Consider the following 21287-nt stretch of genomic DNA (forward strand, 5'->3'; position numbering starts at 1 on the left):
CCCACACACACAGAAGTTCTGATTTCTCTTGAAACAGCTGTACTGACTGACGATGTATGACGCAACAAAAACAAACACTTGGAAAGACAAGAGAAGAGAGGAGAGGAGAACAGAACAGCGGAGGTGACTTATGCTGCCTCATCCAGCGCAGGCTATTACTGTTGACTCCTGACTGACTGGCAAGCCTCTCTGCCTCCCTCACGTCACGGCAAGGCAGGTAGTCATTTATGGTCGTGTGTAACAGTAAGTTTTCCTGATAGTCAGTGATAGACGATGTCTTCGTGTTTATCACGCTGCCAGGTGGGTTGGAATGGAGGAGAGGGCCTGTAAACCATTTAACAGTAAATCTCCAGACGGCGCACGCAGGCACACACACACACTTTTCTGGAGAATGCGTGGGGGCGGTTTGAGCGCAGGCAGGCATGACTAAGCGAACACCTGACTCACAATAAAATCTTAGTTACCCTGCCCACTCCATCCCTGCCTGCCTGCCTGCCTGGCGTGCAACCGATCTTGCTTTTATCGCAGCAGTAGGGCTGGGCTGCGCTGGGGTGGGGTGCCGGCCGCTCCCCTCATTCCTGAGTGCCAGCAAAGATCCAGATGATCCACATGAGGCGAGGCGAGGCGAGGGGCCGTTAAGTTACTCCACACACAGCTCTGACTCCTGACCAACAGGCCGTTAAGTTAAGTTACTCCACACACAGCTCTGACTCCTGACCAACAGGCCGTTAAGTTAAGTTACTCCACACACAGCTCTGACTCCTGACCAACAGGCCGTTAAGTTAAGTTCCTCCACACACAGCTCTGACTCCTGACCAACAGGCCGTTAAGTTAAGTTCCTCCACACACAGCTCTGACTCCTGACCAACAGGCCGTTAAGTTAAGTTACTCCACACACAGCTCTGACTCCTGACCAACAGGCCGTTAAGTTAAGTTCCTCCACACACAGCTCTGACTCCTGACCAACAGGCCGTTAAGTTAAGTTACTCCACACACAGCTCTGACTCCTGACCAACAGGCCGTTAAGTTAAGTTACTCCACACACAGCTCTGACTCCTGACCAACAGGCCCCCCTCACTTCCTCCGTCTCCCTGGCGTGACATGACATGTCAAACTATTGAGTGCGTTGCAATATGCAACCTTGCCTCCTCCACTTGCCTCCTCCACTTGCCTCCTCCACTTGCCTCCTCCACTTGCCTCCTCGTACCAGGAANTAATATGTCATGGTGAAATCACTGACAACAGCATTATATTTCAATATCTTACAAAAGCCCAATTGTAGAGTCTTTTTCTCATTTGCAATTGGGATGGTGAATGAAAAACAGTCCCTCAAAAGTTGTTGTGGCTAGGCTGACAGCTGGGAAAACTTTATTGTTTTCTCAAAACCTACTTGACTTGACTTGACAAGGAGGAGGGGCCAGGAGGCGGGACGAGGAGACAAGCGCAAGTGGAGGAGGCAAGGTCGCATATTGCAACGCACAAATTATGTTCAACTGAAACGTTGCCACATGGCAGGACTCACAGGAGCCCATCGCAAAGTGACAAACCTTGCACCTTAATTTCTGGGCTATAAGACATACTTGAATATAAGCCGCAGTGACCGTGATATGCCTCAGGTGTCTACATTTACAACATGGTTACACAACATCAGTTGCAGAGCAGTAATAACCTTAGCATTAGCTTCATTAAGATGTAAGCTGCAGGTTTCAACGCATACGGACAAAGTAGCGGCTTATAGGCTTGAAATTACAGTATTCTCTAAACACAGACATGGTTGTGATTAGGGATGGCACAAACCGCACCGAAAACCGAAACCGTTCAATTCACACACATACCGAACCGAACCGTGCAATCCATCGCAAACCACAATTCATGTAAACATATGTAAAACAGAGATTCTAGGAGTATCTTATCCAGTCTCTCTGATTAAAACATTAGCGTATAAGACCAAATCAGAGGATGACACAATTAAAATCATACCATTTTCACATTATAAGCCTATACAAACCATATGTACGACATTTAGTGATAAGTCCGATTCTATTAGCCAGTGCACTATTTATCATGAACTTAAAAAAAAGAACCGTAGAGAACCGAAAACCGTGACCTTGACACCGCGAAATGAACCAAACTGTGAATGTTGTGAACCATACCACCCCTAGTTGTGATGAAGCAGATGAAACCGTAAAACAGCTGGCATTTGTTTAGCCAGGAGGAGGAAGGCCTGTACTCATTTTCCAAATACCAATTGTACATACACTAAAACCGGGTTTATCCATCCTTGCGATATTACACTATTCGTGTCATGACATACCGGCGACGAGGAAACAACCAACTCAGAGAAAGAAACAGTGTAAAATAAACTCTAGGCTACACCTTCTTGCAGAGAAAGAAACAGTGTAAAATAAACTCTAGGCTACACCTTCTTGCGTCAAACCAAAGTCTTGGCTCATTAATCATACCTATCACAGCTGTTAAGATCAGAGCATTCCTGACAGTGAGTGCATCTTAATATGTGACCTTGCCTCCTCCACTTGCTTCTGGTCATGATGACATCACTGACAACAGCATTATATTTCAATATCTTGCAAAAGCTCAATTGTAGAGTCTTTTTCTCATTTGCAATTGGGATGGTGAATGAAAAACAGTCCCTCAAAAGTTGTTGCAGCTAGGCTGACAGCTGGGAAACTTTATCGTTTTCTCAAAACCTACTTGACTTGACTTGACAAGGAGGAGGGGCCAGGAGGCGGGACGAGGAGACAAGCGCAAGTGGAGGAGGCAAGGTCACATATTAAGATGTACTCAGTGCCAGGCACCACAGCACCAACACTAACTGACTCATGCTCTACACAAGTCCATACGGACTCCTATCTCGCTAGGTCCTTTTCAGAGGCCAGGCTCCTGTCCGTACGGTCTCTCTCTCTCTCTCTCTCTCTCTCTCTCTCTCTCTCTCTCTCTCTCTCTCTCTCTCTCTGTGTCTGTCTGTCCGTCTCTGTCTCTCCGTCTCTGTCTCTGTCTCTCCGTCTCTGTCTCTCCGTCTCTGTCTCTCCGTCTCTGTCTCTCCGTCTCTGTCTCTCCGTCTCTCCGTCTCTCTCTCTCCGTCCTTTTTAGAGGCCAGGTTACTATCGCACTCCTATCTCACTAGGCCCTTTTTAGAGGCCAGGTTCCTGTTGGTGGTCAGAGAATAAGGTGCCAGGTGCCGGACAAAAGTGGTAGACAGTGTGATAGAGTGATCCACAGCCAACACACTGGACTTGAGCTCCAAAATTATACACTGAATTTTCATTTCTTTACAAAACGACCTTTCGATCCAACAGTGGGATCTTCCTAGCCTGGTCCTGACGATCCCATAATACTACCATTTCCATTTCGTATTCATGGTCTGGATTTTGTTTGATCTGACGCGATTGCAGGAAGCAGGAAGGACATTTTTTGAAAAATCAGGATTTAACTTATAAGTTGTTGAACAAACATGTTATGGCGATGTAGGAGCGTTTAACAGACATGTCTGACAGAACATCCTACCGTAGGATAAAATTACAATGTAGGACCGTTTGTCAGAACACCGGTGAAAATCCTACCGGTCAACATCGCTCCACAGAGGACAGGTACCAGACGTAGTGCGGAGCCAAGTGTCTTGGCGGAAGTACGTAGGATGGCGCGCAAGGCTACTTCCTCAGGCAATGAAGATCTCACTGGTGGATCGAAACATTGCCGTTTGTTTAATGAAATAAAAGTGTAATATTTTGAAGCTCAGGCCCAGTGTGCAGAGTCAGACCACTCTACCACACAGTGTAAGAAAGCTAATGACAAGAGGTTGCATTGTATTGTACAAGTCTTTACTACACACGCACATAAGATTAAGCTAGCTGAGGAGGAGGGCGGAGGAGGGAGGGCAGGGGAGGTGAGGTGAGGTGAGGTGAGGGGCGTGGGGAGGCCAGGGCAGGGTAGGGAGGGGAGGTGAGGGGAGGTGAGGGGAGGTGAGGGGAGGGGAGGGGAGGTGAAGGAGTGCAGTCCAATTGCTCTTTGTACCGGGTCGGCCGGCCCAGCAGATCACCGAGTACTCACAAACATCCTCCACCACCGAGTACTCACAAACATCCTCCGAATCCAAGGATGCCAACTGTGTGAGCCCTTCGCTGGCTTCCTGCGATGTGAAAACAACCCCACCAGCGATGTTCACACAGCAGCAGGTCCCCAACACACACACACAGACACACACACACACACACACACACAGAAAAAAAGGCTTTGGTGTAAAATGTTTAAGGAACTAAACAAAGAGAACAGAACACATAATCGCCCCTGAGAATGCAAAGCAAAGTCCCTGGCTGTGTTAGCTCGCCACCCACCATCACCTCACCTGGGCACTGACTCAGGCCAAAACAAGAAAGCCTGAGCAGATCCCCCGGACAAAGAAAACTTCAAGCCAGAGCTTGACTTTTTAGGGGGAGAAAAGCACAACACGAACGCGAACACGTACAAGCACTAGCACTGCTTAGCACATGCAGAGCTACACCTGGAAAAACACAAGAGGAGTTTTCCATTACATTGACAATATACAGAGAGCAGTGAGAAAGCGTCGCAGGCTGCTAGAGGTTTCCACATAGCCTACAGCAGCGGTTCCCAACCTATGGGACGGGGCCCACTGGTGGGCCCTGAAGGTACTCCAAGTTGGCCTTGAAATACCATTTGATTTGCTGTTGATTTATTTGAGTTTCATTCTTAATTGGCTCAGAGGTGGGCCCCGAACATTTTTGACCATTTTTAGTGAGACCTAAGGTTGGGAACCCCTGGCCTACAGTACACCAAAACACTGAGAGGGGCCAGAGAGGGCAGAAACAGAGAGGGCAGATCAGAAGATCCTGGGAAACCAAAGATGATTATTGCTCTGATGATAGGACTGATATGCTGCATGCCATTTCAAAGCCACATTTCTTTTCTTATGCCTAGCTGCCTGCCAGAGGCATACTGTTCTTTCCACATCATGTTATGGGCAGCCACGGCACAGCAGTTACGGAGTTGTTGGTCTTTCATTCAGGGGGTTGTCGGTTCAAATCCCATCTGACCCCCTCCCCTACACCAACATCCATGTTAAAGTGCTCTTCAGCAAGGCACCTAACCAAACCCCACACTGCTCCAGGGATTGTAACCAATACCCTGTACTATGAATAACTGTAAGTCGTTTTTGATTTTAAAAACAGCGTCAGTGAAGTGCAATGTAAAAATATCTTTGAACAACAATATGGGGCGGTGAATGGCTGCAAAACAAATTCAGAACTTTTTTTTTACCCTCCCTGTCACAAATGGGCATTCTGCGATCTGCCTTAACCCATTGTGTCCTGGAGACACACATACGCTGCATTCAGGTTCTTGAAATTTGAGCCGTTTTATTAAAAATGTGGATAAGTTAGAGATGAATGAACACATTCCAAGGCAAAACGAGGGCCCTAGCTTTTAAATGCAACGTATTTCATGTTTGTATGTGCTTCGGAGGCTGAGATATTTAGCATTTAATAGGCAGAGGGCAACCTTTCCCAAAAAGGGCTTAGGACAAAATGGGTTAAGGAGGACAGTGTGGCGTTATTATTACCATGACGTGGTGCTACACAGGGATGTGTTTCTCGAAAACGTAGTTGCTGGCCAGTTAGCAACTTCGGTAGTTGCTTAAATGGGGAACTCCATTGAAACTAGCAAAGTAGCTGGCGTATAATAAGCAACTATGGTTTAGGGAAATGCAGCCCAGGACATGTTCATAGCTCAAGCTCATATCAGGCATCATGTTCGGTCTGATGGCTGACCATTTCATGCATCAAATGGACCCAGAAGTCTATAAGTGTGGTTTGAATCTGTTGGAGAGGAAACTGAAAGTAGTACGCCCATTACCCAGTTTTCTTTTTTGCTGCGCTAAGATAAAGAGTTTTTCCAAGTCATGGCACAGAAGTTCTGTTAGTTATTCTACGTTGATGTGTTCCATATAAGCAGATATTAGCAGTGGGCAGGCAGGTTGTGTCATTAAAACTGCATATAGTTTAGGGATGCATCGATACACATTTTTCACTTCCGATCCGATTCCGATATCTAAATTTAGATATCTGTCGATACCGATACTACTCCGATCCTATACCAAAACCACATATATGCATGGGTTTCAACTTGAGGTAGGCCCAAGTAGACTATTTGGTCAGAAAAGGAAGTCAGAAGAACAGGAAACCAATTAATAAGTAAAAAGTAACAAGTAAAAAAGTAACAATCCCATCCTGGAAACTAATATGCAAGTGTTATGATTTCAAATTAACATTACACCTGGCTCAATGTCAGTATCAGAAAAGTTCCGATACTTTGGAAAAATTCCGATCCAACCCGATCTCTGAATTATGTTGATGTGAACCCGATACAGATACACCGATACACCGATACCCCATCCCTATTATAGTTATGGATGGTAGTAGGAGCATGATTGTGCCATAATGGAAGTTTCCAATCAAACTTGGGCTTAACAACCCCCTGCACCCACCCATTCACCCACCATAACTAACATTGGAGCCAACAACTGATTCAATGTCGGCTAGTACAAGTCAAGGCAAAATACAATGTACAGACAGACAGGCTGGCAGTTCTGTAATTCCAAGAAATCAGACAGCAACCTATCCAGCCTAACTCATTGATTAGACTACAGCCTGTGTTTGCCTAGATTTCGTAGTCCGGGACACTAAGAGACCAGTACATTTGTATCATGTTATTCACCATTGTGGGGATCTGAGAGGGACTGGAACCACTCAGCGTGGGCATTCTCCAACTAGGAAGTCCTTCTTCCTATGAGTCAGGGCTGTTCACTTCCACATACATACACGAGACCAGAAACGAGGGAAACGGCCAGCCATTACAACACCACTGATCCCCATTACCACATTTTCTATCCACCCTCATAAATGGCTTGGTTTATGTTTAGTAATCCTGGAACACGCACAGATCTCTGAAACAGTTGGCTTTGTTCTATTATTCAACACCCCAGAATGTAGCGGACAACTGGGATTCCGGAGTGCCAGGCAGGCATGTCATGTGGCAGTTCCTTCAACAGCTAGGCACAAGATATAAGGAGACAACATTCTCAGGGACACTACACATTTCGTAGTTAAAAGCTACAATCCTGATTCGAACTGTCACTTGTAAATGGCTGTGACAGGAAATTATGGGATAAATCATTATGTAAACCAGGTGGTCAAATGATGCAATACAAGAGAAGTGGAAGAGAAGTGTCTACATCACATCACATGTGTTGTATCCTGCCCAGATACAGTTCCTGAGTTCCCAAGATAGTGGATGCCAAATGGTCAGACTTCCTTCTCTCTATATTCTACTCAGACGCCATTGATTTGACAGCCCTTTTGATGCAACTCAATAACGTAACTTACTAACTAAATGATGTTTGCGTACATGATGTAGCACTACACACCCAACAATTACAAGAACTGATGAATTCCAAGACAGAACGAGAAAATAGACATGTCATCTCATGATCCTCTCCAGCTGTATCAATTCTTCACCGGATATCTTACGGACATCAATGTAGACATCCACAGACACTAACAATTCATACAATTACAATTTGTTTACATTGTATATTGTTAGGAGCAGGGATGAAACACGCCGAAGGCAAATGAACATCCCTTGTCAACATCCCATTCAAACGTGACTGCCAAAACATGCTACGTCTTTTTCCTCACAATACACCTGGAGTTAATGTTATGTTTTGCATATCCTGAACATGCAATGTTATGTTGTTATGCCTTCGAGGATATCAGCTGGATGTATGGCATGCAGTGTTGCCCACTGCCTGCATAGCTACTAAACAGATTTCTGGGAGGACATCAAAGCCCATTGGGCTAACTGTTGCCAACCAGGCTCGGAGTCCGGAGCTTGTGTCATGGGGTGTGCAGCAGAACAGCTGCTCGCGGCAACCGAGCGTATGTGACCTACAAATCCAACAACTGCATTATTTCGGTCTCCACTGTATCTGCGCGTAAATGAAGTGTGGTTACCGGTACTCACCTTCATATCGTTCATGATGATCTGAAAGAGCCCTCCGAGCGCGCTGCATTCCTTCTCGATCCCAGCATCCATTTTCCCCAATATCCTAAGCCACAAGGCTTTCTGAGTTTGTTGGAGTTTAAAATGTTTTAATCCAAGTTACAGAAGTATGCGTGTTGCCTGATTCAATTTCACAGGCGAGCGTAATGCCAGATGTGCCACGCTAAAGAACCGTGGGGAGGGAAAAACAACAATATGGGAAGGAAAAAGTCTCAAATGCGGGAACAACAAAAAAGGGCTCGAGGGAAAAAACAAATCGATAATTCGCATACACGTATTCCTCGGTTAGCGTACTTAGCAAGTTCATTGGCTAGCCAGCTAGCTAGCCAACTAACTAGTGTTAGTACTAGCTAGACAACTTAGTTGACCTCTGGAAAACACATTGCATTCTCTTGTGAAGATTACATAGACCCGCCGAATCCAGTCGAAAATGCATCTGCATCACACGAAACCCTGTCTGACCTCAAACAGACTGCGTTACCACTCCAAAAATCAAAGAAAACGAAGACATCTGCAAAGAAGGACTTAACTCGCTGGCTAGCTAGCTACCTGACAAACGTTAGTCGAGGTAGAAGGATGTGTTAAGTTGTCACGTTAGCGAAACAGTCTCCATAGTTCCATTCAATCCAGTGAGCGGGCTTCAGATCAGATGCCTTTGCTTGTTGTGCCGTCCAAACTCGTGTGTATAGCTTCAGTGGAAAAAAAAAAACCCAGCATGTAATGTTTACAGTTTCTACGGAAAGTCTTCCCCGAACGTATGGCTCTAGTACAGGCAGCCGCGCCGTGTAGTTAGAGTCAGCCACTCCGTACCGCGCTCCAAATTCCTTGCTTCCCTGTGCTTGATCAGACAGCCAGCGGCTCCATCCCTGGCTGGGCGGAGCGAGCACATTTCGGGTGATTCCGTGCTTTTCCGTGATGGAACACCTTGCTACGTGGGTGTGAAATAATTAGATTCATTCACAAATAATTTCGGCAAGGCTGTATTGATTTTGGGACTGCATTTTCCAATGCAGAAATCAGTCAACAATTTAGATCATTATGTGTGCAGTGTTTTACTGAATTGTTTTAGAAAATAATGATCTATAGCCGAAGTTTACACAATGTTTTACACAATTATGCATTCCTACCGCAAATAACTGCAGTGGTCAAAATAAGTCACTGTGCATTGAAACATTGATACTTGGGATCTATATGACTGGAGAGAAACAGAGCTTGTGGTAGTTGGCAGTACTATATTGCACTTGCGTGGAGTAGTACTTGAGGGGCAGTTATACATGCTCCATAGCACAACTGCAACCTTCTCTGCTCTTCCCTCTTTATGAAGATGCACTGTACTTAAACTCACTTTAGATCAGCTGTCTCATAGCAACTGTGGGAATATGCAAAACACGCACACATGTAAGCGTCTGAAAACACGGCGTGTAGACGAGCGCCCCCTAGCGTTTGAAAATAAACTGGAAAGCAAATGGGGTCACCTTGCCTGAAAATAGCATCGTTTATGAAGTCTTCATAAAGTGAGGCAAGGCAAAGTTAAGTTTACTGGTACAGATCTTACGATGTACCCGTGGAACGGAACATACTTGGTGAAAAACATACTGGATCCTGGAAAAGCGAAAAGCCAAGAGCGAAGAGTCATTTTCTTTGTTGATTTTCTTCCATTTCAGGAGGAAGTCAAGGCGATTTAATATACAAGTGCATAGAAATTAACAGTATCTGAGACTATGAGCATCTAAAAAGATGAAGCCATTATTGGCTGCAGATAACAGTGGGGAGAGGTGGAATGTTTGAAACTTTTAAGAACTTTGTATGCACCGCCACCTGCTGTTCACACCTGGGACATACCAGTTACAAAAAAAGACAGAATCCAGAGTTGTTTTAAAAACGTTGTATTTCATAAACAAAGAAATAATACAACAGAATCTGATAATGCACAGTGCACCAATTTCATACTACATAGTGTACACAAAAAGAGATTTGGTTAGCTGCCTTTACAATATAAAAGACAAATTAGAGCCATTCTAAGATTATTTTAACGCTTGGAATATGTCCAATGTCTTTTCCTGCAAAATATGCATGTGACTTTTAATTCCACCAAATATATCATACAGCTGTACTTAAGAAATCAAAGACAGACCCAAATCATTTAAATACATTGCTTAAATAACAGTAGCAAAAGCTCATACCTCTACTTAAAGGTACACATGGATGTTGTTTAAAGTCTGTTTATGAAGGAAGAGTCAGTCAGACAGGAATAAAACAAAAATGTCTGCAAAGGCAAAAGTTCCAGTAAGAAGTGAAGCACTTAGGACTATAGACTGTATATAGTACATACAGTCATTGGTGGGGGCACGTTGCTTCCATGCTGTAAGACTGGCTTGTACTGGTTTCAAAGACCCTCCGATGTACCGGTCCCTAGACGTGCATTGCCGGGAACAGCACATGCTGATAGCTAGGCTGTTGCATAGACAGACTAGGCCTTTGGTTGAAAGGGCCAAATGGTGGTAAAATAAATAATAATAACTATGACACCAATTACGCTCTAAACATGGCTATAAAATATCTCTTTATAAAGTACAAAAAAAAACCCTACCCTGGTGTGTAAGGACACCATACAGTGGGGGAATACGTCACAATGTCACCAATACAATATAAAAATAAGGCTGCAACCCAATTCAAGAAGACAGGAGAAAGTCATATCCAGGAGGAGGAAGATGTGTGTGTTGAGTTCAGTGCATGCCTGAATGCATGTATGCATGGATGCTTTGGGATCGCTGTGGTTGGGCCCCAAAACGTGTCAGCATGTTGATTGGCAAGTGGAGAGGACTAGGCTAGAAAGAGCACCGGCACTGGCCATATAGATTGACAGTTCTTAACAAGAAACCACGTCCTGGTCCTAAGTTAATAACGGCAACAGAAGTGTGTACGGGGGGAAAAAAGGCAACTTAACAAATCTGTACCTTGTGCAATGACATGCTTTGCATGACCAAGCAAAGACAACAAACACTCCATGAGAGATATAAAGCAGCAAGTAAGTCCTCCTACAAGGTTTTTGAGTGCAGTTTAACACCAAGTCATCAGTAAAAGAAAAAGTATGCATATACGTACATACGGTGACAGTACAGTACAAGGAATGACACAAAAGAAACAGTTAGATTTTCTACGCCAACTCTCCCTTTGCAAGTTAGTGATTCTTTACACGATATACAGAATAAATTTCCTCTGTGAAATATTGTATACAAATCCATATTACAAAAAAGATACAAAAATAAACAAAATATATCAAATATTGATGCGACATCATGAAACTACTAAACTAGTGTTATTATTGCTCCTATTCCTCAACTCTGTCGGGGGGAGGGGTGGGGTGTTGCGGTGGTGGAGAGTGGCGAACCAGTGAGTGTGTTTATATGCAGTTCAGTATACCGAATATGAGGCATATCCCGGTTATGATCATATTCGGGATAAGGTGTTTATAAGTCATCTCCCACTCTACATTCTTGGCTGTTGTAGAATTCTCTTCAAATGCGTGTAGCCTGGATACCAGCAACAGCGTTCTATGGGATGCCCCTGTATTCGGGATAAGGTGTGTACATGCGTCAGTATCCCGGCTTCTTTCGGAATACTCCACCTAGCATATCCCGATTTCTCAGTATCCCGAATAAGGGCTTATTCGGGATACTGAAGTGTTTATATGCTCAAACGCAAATTCGGGATACTTAATATCCCTATCATATTCGGGATACTGAACTTCATGTATACGCACTCACTGACATACATACAAGGTAAAAAAAAACACTAGGTTTGCACATTATTTGCCATATTAAACATTAACCAAGTGCATCTGTGTCAGGAGTTGCTACAGTGCATGCTCCTCCACCTGACACAGTTGGCTATATTTAACCTTTGGACTGTCAAGGCCATTCTGGACTCTCACCAAATATGCTTGATCTACTAACCCTCGACTGACTGTCTGCCTGTCTGTCTGTCTGTCGTGTTGCCCTTTGCATTTTGCAGCACTCCTCCCCTGCATGATCTACTCTGCATATACTATTAACCCTTTGAGGAGTACCATCACAAAGATGTGATTAGAATTTTGCCCCACATTTTGAGTTCTAATGATGAGGTCATAAGGACTTTGCAAGATTTTTAACACAGACTTCTATGGGAGCTGTAGAGTGTTCAAGTGAAATTCTAGAGGAACCTGGGGAAAGTCCTAACTCTTCAAAGGGTTTTAACCCCGTCCAAACGATAACAGACAGGGCTCTCTAAATACCCACCCACCGCACCAACTAGCCAACTGCTGGTGAAAATTAAGTTTGGCTGGTGGTAGAAAACAAAACTTATTATTAGCCACTTAAACTGTTGATGAGTGCACATTTGGCTCGCAAGATGAAAAAGCCATTTAGCCATATTCGCTGGTGATGATGGGGAAAAGGGCTCGGATAACAGACTCCAGTCCCGCCTGTCGCCTGTGGGAGGCGCTCTCGAGGCACTGGCTCTGACTGCGGCCCCGAGAGACGGCCCCAGTTCTCATGTGCAGACTAGACTGCATCATGCAGGTCCTGAGATGAGAGGAGATACGCTGCTACAGTACACACTGGTTGACCTGGAGGAGCTCTGAGCAGCGCAGGACAGTTGGCTGGTTGTCTAGCTGGAAGGAAAAGAAGCCGTGGATGATCTCGCTTAGTGTTCAGTCAGTAGATCTCTAATACATCCAGGATAACAACTGAGTTTGTCGGCTACAACGCCATCATGCTACTCTACTCTAACTGTACACTACTTGACGCTAAGCTACAGTTGCCGTGGAGAGGACGAGCCCCTCCCCGTCGTCGTCCCGCCGTCCTCGTTTGCGCGCCACGCTGCTGGCGATGGCCAGGGCGCCGCCCTTCAGGAAGCGCACAAAGTTCTCGCCGACCAGCGGGCCCATGGCGTACATGCCGGGCTCCCGCAGCGCCTCGTGCGTGAACGGGTCCACGTCCAGCGGGTTGCGCCGGCACGAGACCGCCTCCTCGGGGTCCAGCGCCATGGGCCGGCCGTGGCCCGGCAGGAAGGAGAGGTTGGGGTGCGCGCCGATCAGCACCAGCACCATGGACACCTGCAGCACCGTCTGGCGCCCGCCCTCGTCCCGCAGCACACACTTGCGGTCCGGCCGGATGGACACCACGCGGTGGCGCGGGAAGCTGACGTAGCCGGGGTAGGAGGAGCAGTTCGAGGAGGACGAGGAGGAGGGGTCGGGTCCGTTCTGGCCCGGGGAGGTGGTGGTGGAGGAGGAGGAGGAGAGCGGGCCGCTGTCGTTGTTGTCGTTGTCGTTGTTGTGGTGCTGGTGCTGCTGCTGCGTCATCATCTGGTGCACCTTGTGGTACTCCGGGTACAGCATCTTGGGCAGCTGGTTGAAGATGAGCGCCGGGTCGGCCACCGAGCGCCGGAAGGCGTGGTAGACGGGCACGCTCAGGTGGTGCGTGGCCAGCACGGCGTCGGCCGCCGTCAGCCCCGCCCCCACCACCAGCACCGGGTCCGAGGCCTGGTCCAGCCGGCCCGCCGCGATGGCCGCCTCCAGCTCCCAGAAGCTGTGCGACACGAAGGGCAGCGCCTCGCCCTCCACGCCCAGACGCGCCGGGATGTCGTGCGTGCCCGTGGCCAGCACCACGTTCTCCGCCAGCACTGAGAACGCCACCTCCTCCTCCTCCTCCTCTTCCTCCTCTTCGTCATTCCTCCTTTCCTCTCCTCCTCCTCCCTCGATGACTGCCGAGCGCCTCCTCTTCTGCAGCCCCTGCACCTCCCAAAGGGAGCGGACGTCCTGGCCGTCCTCCTGGCCGTCCAGGTGGATGCGCTGCACGGAGGTGACGGTGCCGCGGGCGAAGTTGCTCTCCAGGCCCATCTGGGTGACGTAGTGCTGGTAGTACGAGGCGATCTCGGCGGGCGTGGCACGATCGTTGCGCACATTCCTGAAATGACACGAGTTGACGTCAAGGTTATGCGAAACAAAACAAAAAACACATTTTTCACATGTTATTTGTCTGACGGTAACAGTAGAGAGAAAGTAGTTGAAGAATGTTTACATAATACACAGATTGATGTCATGATAATTTTATTCTTTGAATGGTCAGCTTTGATAATAATGTGACAAATTATGTTTAGATGTTTTATACAGACTTAAATGTGAACACGTTTTTTCAATATTTAAAAGTGTAATCTGTTCACCCTTGTATGTTAATGAAAAGATAAGTATTGGAGCACAAGAATAGGTCAATATACATCCACCTGTTCAAAAGTTAACGTGCAAACAGATATCTTGCATGCAAGAGTGGAATACAATAAGCCCTTATGATATGCGGCGGCATCATTAACAGCTAATTATGTAAAACATTCCATGCCTGTGCCTACTGGGCGTACTTGAGTGTGTGTGTGTGTGTGTGTGTGTGTGTGTGTGTGTGTGTGTGTGTGTGTGTGTGTGAACTCTACTCCATAACAACCGATGATAACACAAACACACCTGCGTTTCTCCCTCATCCAGTCCTTCAACTTCAGGCCTGGCAGCTCCATCCAGTTTGCCAGACTTAGCGTGAGCATAGATCCCTCCATGGCCTGCAACCCAAACAAACCAGGTCAACACTGTAGTGTAGTACACTGTAGTACAGTGCAGCACGGCACACCACATGCAGCACAGTACACCGCATGCAAATCACGCCTCCCTCCTCATCATATGACTGTATGTGGACTCCACAACAAGCCTACAGGCTGCTCTCTGTTCCCCTCTCTTAGCGTGAGCATAGATCCCTCCATGGCCTGCAACCCAAACAAACCAGGGGTGAGTTTCTCAAAAGAGAAGTTGTTAGCCTGTTAGCAACTTCGGTAGTTGCCAATGGGAAAATGCATTGAAAACAACAAAGTAGCTAATGTAGTAAGCAACTTTGGTTTTGAGAAATTCACCCCAGGTCAACACTGTAGCACTGTAGTACAGTGCAGCACACACAGTACGCCGCATGCAAATCACACCTCCCTCCTCATCATATGACTGTGTGGACTCCACAACAAGCCTACAGGCTGCTCTCTGTTCCCCTCTCTGCCTAGCATGCAAATAAAGTAAACCCGGCCGGCCGCCGGTAAGCTGACCATAATTCTAAGTAGGGATGCACCGATACCGATACTGGTAAAGGTATCGGCACCCGATACAGCTCATTATACTCGTACTCGTACTCGTCAAGCACTTGCCGATACCAGGAACGATACTGCTATTACACAAAACAATGCAAAATCTTGTCACGTTCTGTGGACTTGAAAGCTGCATGGGAAAAAAGTGCCACCTCATACATTTAACAACATTTAAAGCTATATGGAAATGGACAATAAAAATATCACAGGTGCAAAAAACAAGGCCATGCATTTATTTCATTGTATTTTGGTGGAAAAGGTATTGGTATCAGTACTCGGTATCGGCAAGTACACACATTAATGTACTCGTACTTGTATCGGTTTTCAAAAAAGTGGTATCGTTGCATCCCTACATAATTCTAAGGCCTCCTTTTTTCGAAACTAACAAACGAGCCGCACCCACGGACGAAACAAAACACAATGCGGTGCAATAAATCAACCATATTATTTAGATGCATGGAAATTACAACTCAAAGCACATCAGGGTATTGAGTCAACCTTATCTCTGTACGTGTTTTTGCATAGCATGAAAACTGGAGGTCACACTGTATTTTTTTTTTTTTGTATCTGCGCATGTTTGCATGGCATGAAAACTGGAGGTCACACTGTATTTATTTATTTTTTGTATGAAAACTGGATGTCATTGTTGTATTTTTCCCCCCTCTACAGACAATCTCAGTGACCTAAGTAGGGGTCACATCTCAATATCCAACCTCCCTTCCTCTCCTTCTGCTTGTGGTCTCGCGCTCCGCTGACGGCCCGCCTCCTCCATTTCCCTGCCGTCAGCCTATACTAGGCACAACAGCTTTTGGGAGACGAATGACATAATGACCTATGAATTGCACTTTTGCATCGTCAATGATGCATCACGAGGCCACATGCAAAAGGAGTTGACAGGAGGTCAGACATCGAGTTGGACCCCTCTGTCTGTCCTTACTTAACCCTCTGAGAGGAGACAGATTGCGTTTCCCATTGAGACTCACATGCCAAGCGTGTCCTTGGGTCAAAGACGTGCAAAATGGCATTGTCATTCAGTGTAACGGATGCCTTCTGCTAACTGTAACTGTAAAAACAGACTCTTTTTATTATGTATTTATTGTTACAGGGAATTCATGAAAGCCTCAGCTGTCATCTATTCACTTGAAACAATTTAAAAATCATGTTTTTGAAGGTGTCCGTAACACTGAATGACAAAGACGTCTTTGACCCCCTTGCTTTACCCTCTGAGAGGAGACAGATTGCATTTCCCGGCATTGAGACTCACATGCCAAGCGCCCCCCGGTGGTCCTTTGCCCAGCACCAGGTGAGGAGTGGCCCGCGACGGCTCGTACCGCCAGGCCAGCGGAGAGGCGCAGTCCAGACCGAAGTCACTGTCGGGCAGGAGCAGGGAGTCGAAAAGCACCGCCACGGGGTTGTCCGACCGGCCCTCCAGGCCCTCGCACAGGTACTCCAAATCCTGTGTGCAAACACACACACACACAGACACACACATTCTTGTGATACTGACCATGCCAGCAGGACGTTATCTACAGTGGGCATCTCTTTTTTGCATACAATGTGTCTGGCAGACAGCATCAGATCAGCCTGTCCAAATTTTAAAATAGATTTCAATTCACACTGACGTAAAATTAGTACAGACTCACATAACTCATTATCATTCAGATTAACTCTAGATGACATTTGGCATGCTTTAGCCTACGCGGTGACTTGTCATTTTAATCAAAGCAATTAGTTAGTCTGTAGTGGTGGTGGTCAGGGGCACTGCTAGGGGGGGAAAGGCGTTACAGATTCTAAGGGCCTGACAGCACTGACAAGGGCCCCTAGAAGGATGCTGATGACATAATTTGTCATTTTGGGGGGCTAAAATTCAATCTTTCAGGGGGCCCAACATTTCTAGCGGTGCCCCTGGTGGTGGTTACCCCTTTTGAACCCATTTGTTTCAAAAAAATTCAAAACATTTTGTTGTTTCAAAAAATGCCTTTACCTGTTCCAACAGTGAGAGGTGGGAGTTCTCGTCTAGCTTGCTCTGGAGAATGGCATTTGGGTGGATGCCCTCGGGAGAGAGGTAAGGGGTGTAGCCCGACAGTAAGTAGGACAAGCAGATGCCGGACGGGCCATTACCTGCAGAGCAAACAGTACGCAAGTGGTCAGGTTCACATAGTGTGTACATTTATTTATGTTATACATTTGTAAATTACATTTTAAATCTTCTAAGTTAAAGTTTTTTATTAAATGAAAGTGTATTTCAATTAAGTAAAAAAAGATGTGATGGGGAAAACTCACCAATTACCACAACTGGTAAAATGTCTCCGTTCTCATACAGATCCATGATTTTACTGATCTGACAAAAAAAGAAAATAAAGAACAAGAGATTTTAATGCCTTGGCGCAGATCTGTCAAAATCCAGTGCACAATTCACTGCAAAAAACACATTCAATCTAACATTAAAAAAGAGGTTTCACAAACTGCTGGAGGCAGGGAATGTCTTTCTTTACTTTACTTTACTTTACTTTATTTGTTCAGGACATTGCACATTAATGAACATATACATACATGTACATATATGTAAATATGCCAGATTGTAGCCCAAGGGCTAATTTCCATCTGGTGTCCAATTCTTGCACACATGATTTTTTTGGGTCAGCCGAAAAGCAGAGCACCGGCTCAAGGCATCAGTCCAAACTTGCCCGCCCTATTGGGAGTTAGTTATTACATAAGATAGCGCTCCAAGTCTACAGTAAGCGTGACGCTGCAGAAAGTTTAAAGCGACAGCTGCAGGGCGCGGAGCTAGAGCTCTACATCCAGCTGAACTGGCTGCAGTCTGCAGCCCACTACTGGGTTAAAGTTACATCACGCAATAACGCGAGAAAGTGGCGAGGTGAAAAAAATGAAGTCGGGGGAAGAACTAGGTTACAAAAAAAAGACAGGGTGTTACTAACGTGGTCCTTGCACTGAGGATTATGCGATCACGCTGCAAAGCAGTTTTGAAGAATATCCGCGTCAGATAGTAACTTTCATAATCATTACCGGGGTCTGCTGATTTTAAAATAGCATAACATTAGAACTACCAATGACACACTTCCTGAACGTCAGGTTGCAGAGCCAGCGGAAGATACAGATTAAAACAGACGAGTGTCTAATTGGATTGCCATTATTAACAGAAGGCGAACGACTGGGTCTTTCAGTAATACGTCTGGTGTGTAACCCAGTTCTTGTTAGACCATGTGCTCAAAACATCTGATCGGCCAAATTATGGTGTTGACCGGTGCAACATACTGGGAAACCTCCACATTGTCTCGCAGCCAAACGTCAACTTGAGAGAAGACAGCGATTAGCTAACAAAGCCAGTCGCGCTCCCTGGGGCAAGTCTTTTGAAACCTTGCAGCCCCAAGTCCAAGTTTTCGTTCACAACCAGCATTACAAAAAACGATGCTAACTTTCAAGTGGTGTGGAAAAAGTCACACGCAGTAGAAGCTAGTATCTCATTCATGACATAATGACCCAGAGCTAGGGTACGCTATGTTACGCTAGCCTTGACACTCACCGGTTCCTGGATGGTAGTCCACCACTGACGCTGTTAAAAACGCTGAAATCTCCTCCACTCTGCTCTACAAGAAAACAGGGTCCTTTAGAGTCAGCAGGCTCCTAAACCTCATTCGGTTCCCCTTCTCTGAACATCCGACCCGTTCAGACTCAGAAGAGTGGTCTGCCTGCCGTCTGGTAGTGCATCTACAATGACTACATGCGCGTGCTTGGAGGGTTTTATAATTCAGGCATTGCCCGGTGTTGAGCGAGGCGTCATGCGTCAGTCTGTAAATGACGTAAATCGAGAGGCTGTGTTGTGTTTCTCTTCGCACTCTGTAACTGGGGATTTGATTGGCTGACAAAAACATCACAGAGAACAGCCAACCAATGGCAATGAACTGCGCGTTACTGCAGCCAGACAGTCTTCCCACCTCTTTTACTACTTCTTGTGCATTTCCACACGAGTGGAATTGTGTTTTGAGCATTCACGCATGTCCACTTTTTTTTTTTTTTTTTTTTTTTTTACATTTTACTCGGCCATAATCAGGGCTGATAGTATTCAGGCCCCATGCCTGATTACAGGCTTGACAGAGTTTGCAAAAATAAAAACATTGATAATAATTAGCCATTAGGTTATTCTTATCTCAGAAAGTGTTACAGGTTCAGGGTTTTCATCAACTATCAGGCTTGACTAATGGTCATACACAGGCTATTAAATGTTTGAATAATGTGTCAAAATAGGCCTACGTTACGTCACTATGCAGTATCTTGTCGTCGTCGTTAGAGCAGGGGAAAAAGTTCAGGCTCAGGATTTTTTTTCACTATCACCCCTGCATAATGCTTTGTGTTGGTCCAGTAACACTTGACAACAGTCCAAATTCCATTCCCATGACCACTTTTAAACGCTTTAAAGGTTAGGCTGTTGAGGGATGGTTGTCTCACTTAGGTCTACATGGCTGAGGAGAATAACCTACTTTTTAAAATTACTATTATTATATCAGTGTTGCTTTGGTTGCACCATAAATAGATATGGCTTTTTGTATGATTATTTTGGCACTGGCACCCAGAATGTTAAACTCATTCATACACACTTCCACAGCGCTATTCCAGGTTTATCAGAGCTCACGTGGATGACTGACCGTCAGGGTACAAAGAACAATGTAGCCTAATCTGTTGGCTCAACTTGGTGAATGTTTGAGTACATTTGTGCCTGCCAGTGGCCCACATGCCCAGTTTAAAAGCTTCCAAGGGCAAGAGTAGCCCTTTTTTTTTTTACCTGTTCAACCTAAATATTTGTTCTGAAATACTATTAGTTTCCACAGCTCCTGAATCATGTGTAGTCTAATGCTGAGAATTCGGCAGTGTCTGCCAGACTATAGGCTGTAGGCCAGGGGTGGGGAACCTTTTTTTTTCGAGGGGCCTCTTCAAATTCATCCGAGGGCAGGAAAAGTCCTCCGAGGGCCGTAATATTAATACAAACCAGGACAGACCCCTCCTTCTGTAGGTCCCCTGAATATAACTTAATTGTATTGCAAATGTATTTCATGTGAAGCTGCATAACATTAAAATTACATCAGGGGCCCGGGCCACATAAAACGGCCTCAAGGGCCACAAACGCCCCCCGAGACATACAGTAGGTTCCCCACCCCTGTAGCTCTATAGATGGGGTTAATATATAAACTTTATTACAGGCTCAGGGCCCAAAAGGTAGACAAACAACATATACATAGAAATACAATGTGCAGGAAAAAGAAGAAATAAAATAAAAAAAAAACAGCAATGATGCCAAAGCATATACAAACTATGTCATGACAGTCTTAAAAGGCAGCCATACCAATGTTTCCACATATATGATTGGTATCGGACAGAGCTATATCCGGCACTTGTGAGAATCATTATAATGCAGTTTTCAGACTTATCCAAACGGCACATGAACTTAAACATTAGGTTCCTCAAGAGAGCCTGTAAGGTACATAGTCCTGAGTCACAAAATAGTTTACTAGCACTGCAACTCCTGGGCTTTTTCAGCAATATTAATCAGGTTAAGTTAGGTCACATGAGCAAAGAGATGGACATGTACACTAGTCACCAGCCAGCCAAATTCCAGTAAAATGTGAAATTCTAATAGATGTTGCTGCCCACATTATGAGAAAGTGTTGTTTGACATTCTCCAAAGGTCATCAGGGAGCACCAACCATACAAATAAATACCAGTGCAAAAAATGGCAAGGGTTTGTTTTTTGTTTTTTAAAGCAATGTTGAAGGTGGTAAAGTGTGTCACGGATGTTCTTTGGTAATTTTCCTGACAATGATATCTGGCGAAGGTCATCACCAGGAAGAGGTTTACAGTTGTGTTATCAGTAGGCCTATATTGTTGGCCTGTATTGTATAGGCATTTGGCAACCTGTCATGTGATGGCACCATGAGTCATGACATTAAGAGGTGTGTGCACGTGAGCTCTCCATTCCAAAGGTGTTGTATTGGAATCTTCCTCCCTGTTTAATTTGAGGAGTAAGGACT

At 45.5% G+C, this 21287-nt stretch overlaps 2 protein-coding genes across 2 annotated transcripts in view; both read right to left on the reverse strand.

Annotated features, from left to right (window-relative positions):
- The window catches only part of mtss1 (MTSS I-BAR domain containing 1), a 211472-nt gene extending 202489 nt beyond the window's left edge, over positions 1-8983 (reverse strand). Inside the window, exon 1 of the mRNA XM_063216207.1 lies at positions 8053-8983. Within this exon, the coding sequence (XP_063072277.1) occupies positions 8053-8124 (72 nt within the window). The 5' untranslated portion in view covers positions 8125-8983. The remainder of the gene's footprint in view (positions 1-8052) is intronic.
- A 978-nt stretch (positions 8984-9961) lies between these two features.
- Positions 9962-19010, reverse strand: osgn1 (oxidative stress induced growth inhibitor 1). The gene is made up of 6 exons (XM_063214790.1): positions 18788-19010; positions 17527-17584; positions 17228-17364; positions 16508-16699; positions 14585-14676; positions 9962-14036 (listed from the first exon to the last, which is right to left on the reverse strand). Exons 2-6 carry the CDS (start codon positions 17570-17572, stop codon positions 12878-12880), a joined length of 1626 nt encoding a protein of 541 aa, XP_063070860.1. The 5' UTR covers positions 17573-17584; positions 18788-19010; the 3' UTR covers positions 9962-12877.
- Positions 19011-21287: the final 2277 nt, after the last annotated feature.

The sequence above is a fragment of the Engraulis encrasicolus genome, chromosome 14, assembly GCF_034702125.1.
Source record: "Engraulis encrasicolus isolate BLACKSEA-1 chromosome 14, IST_EnEncr_1.0, whole genome shotgun sequence".
Classification (NCBI taxonomy): Eukaryota; Metazoa; Chordata; class Actinopteri; order Clupeiformes; family Engraulidae; genus Engraulis; species Engraulis encrasicolus.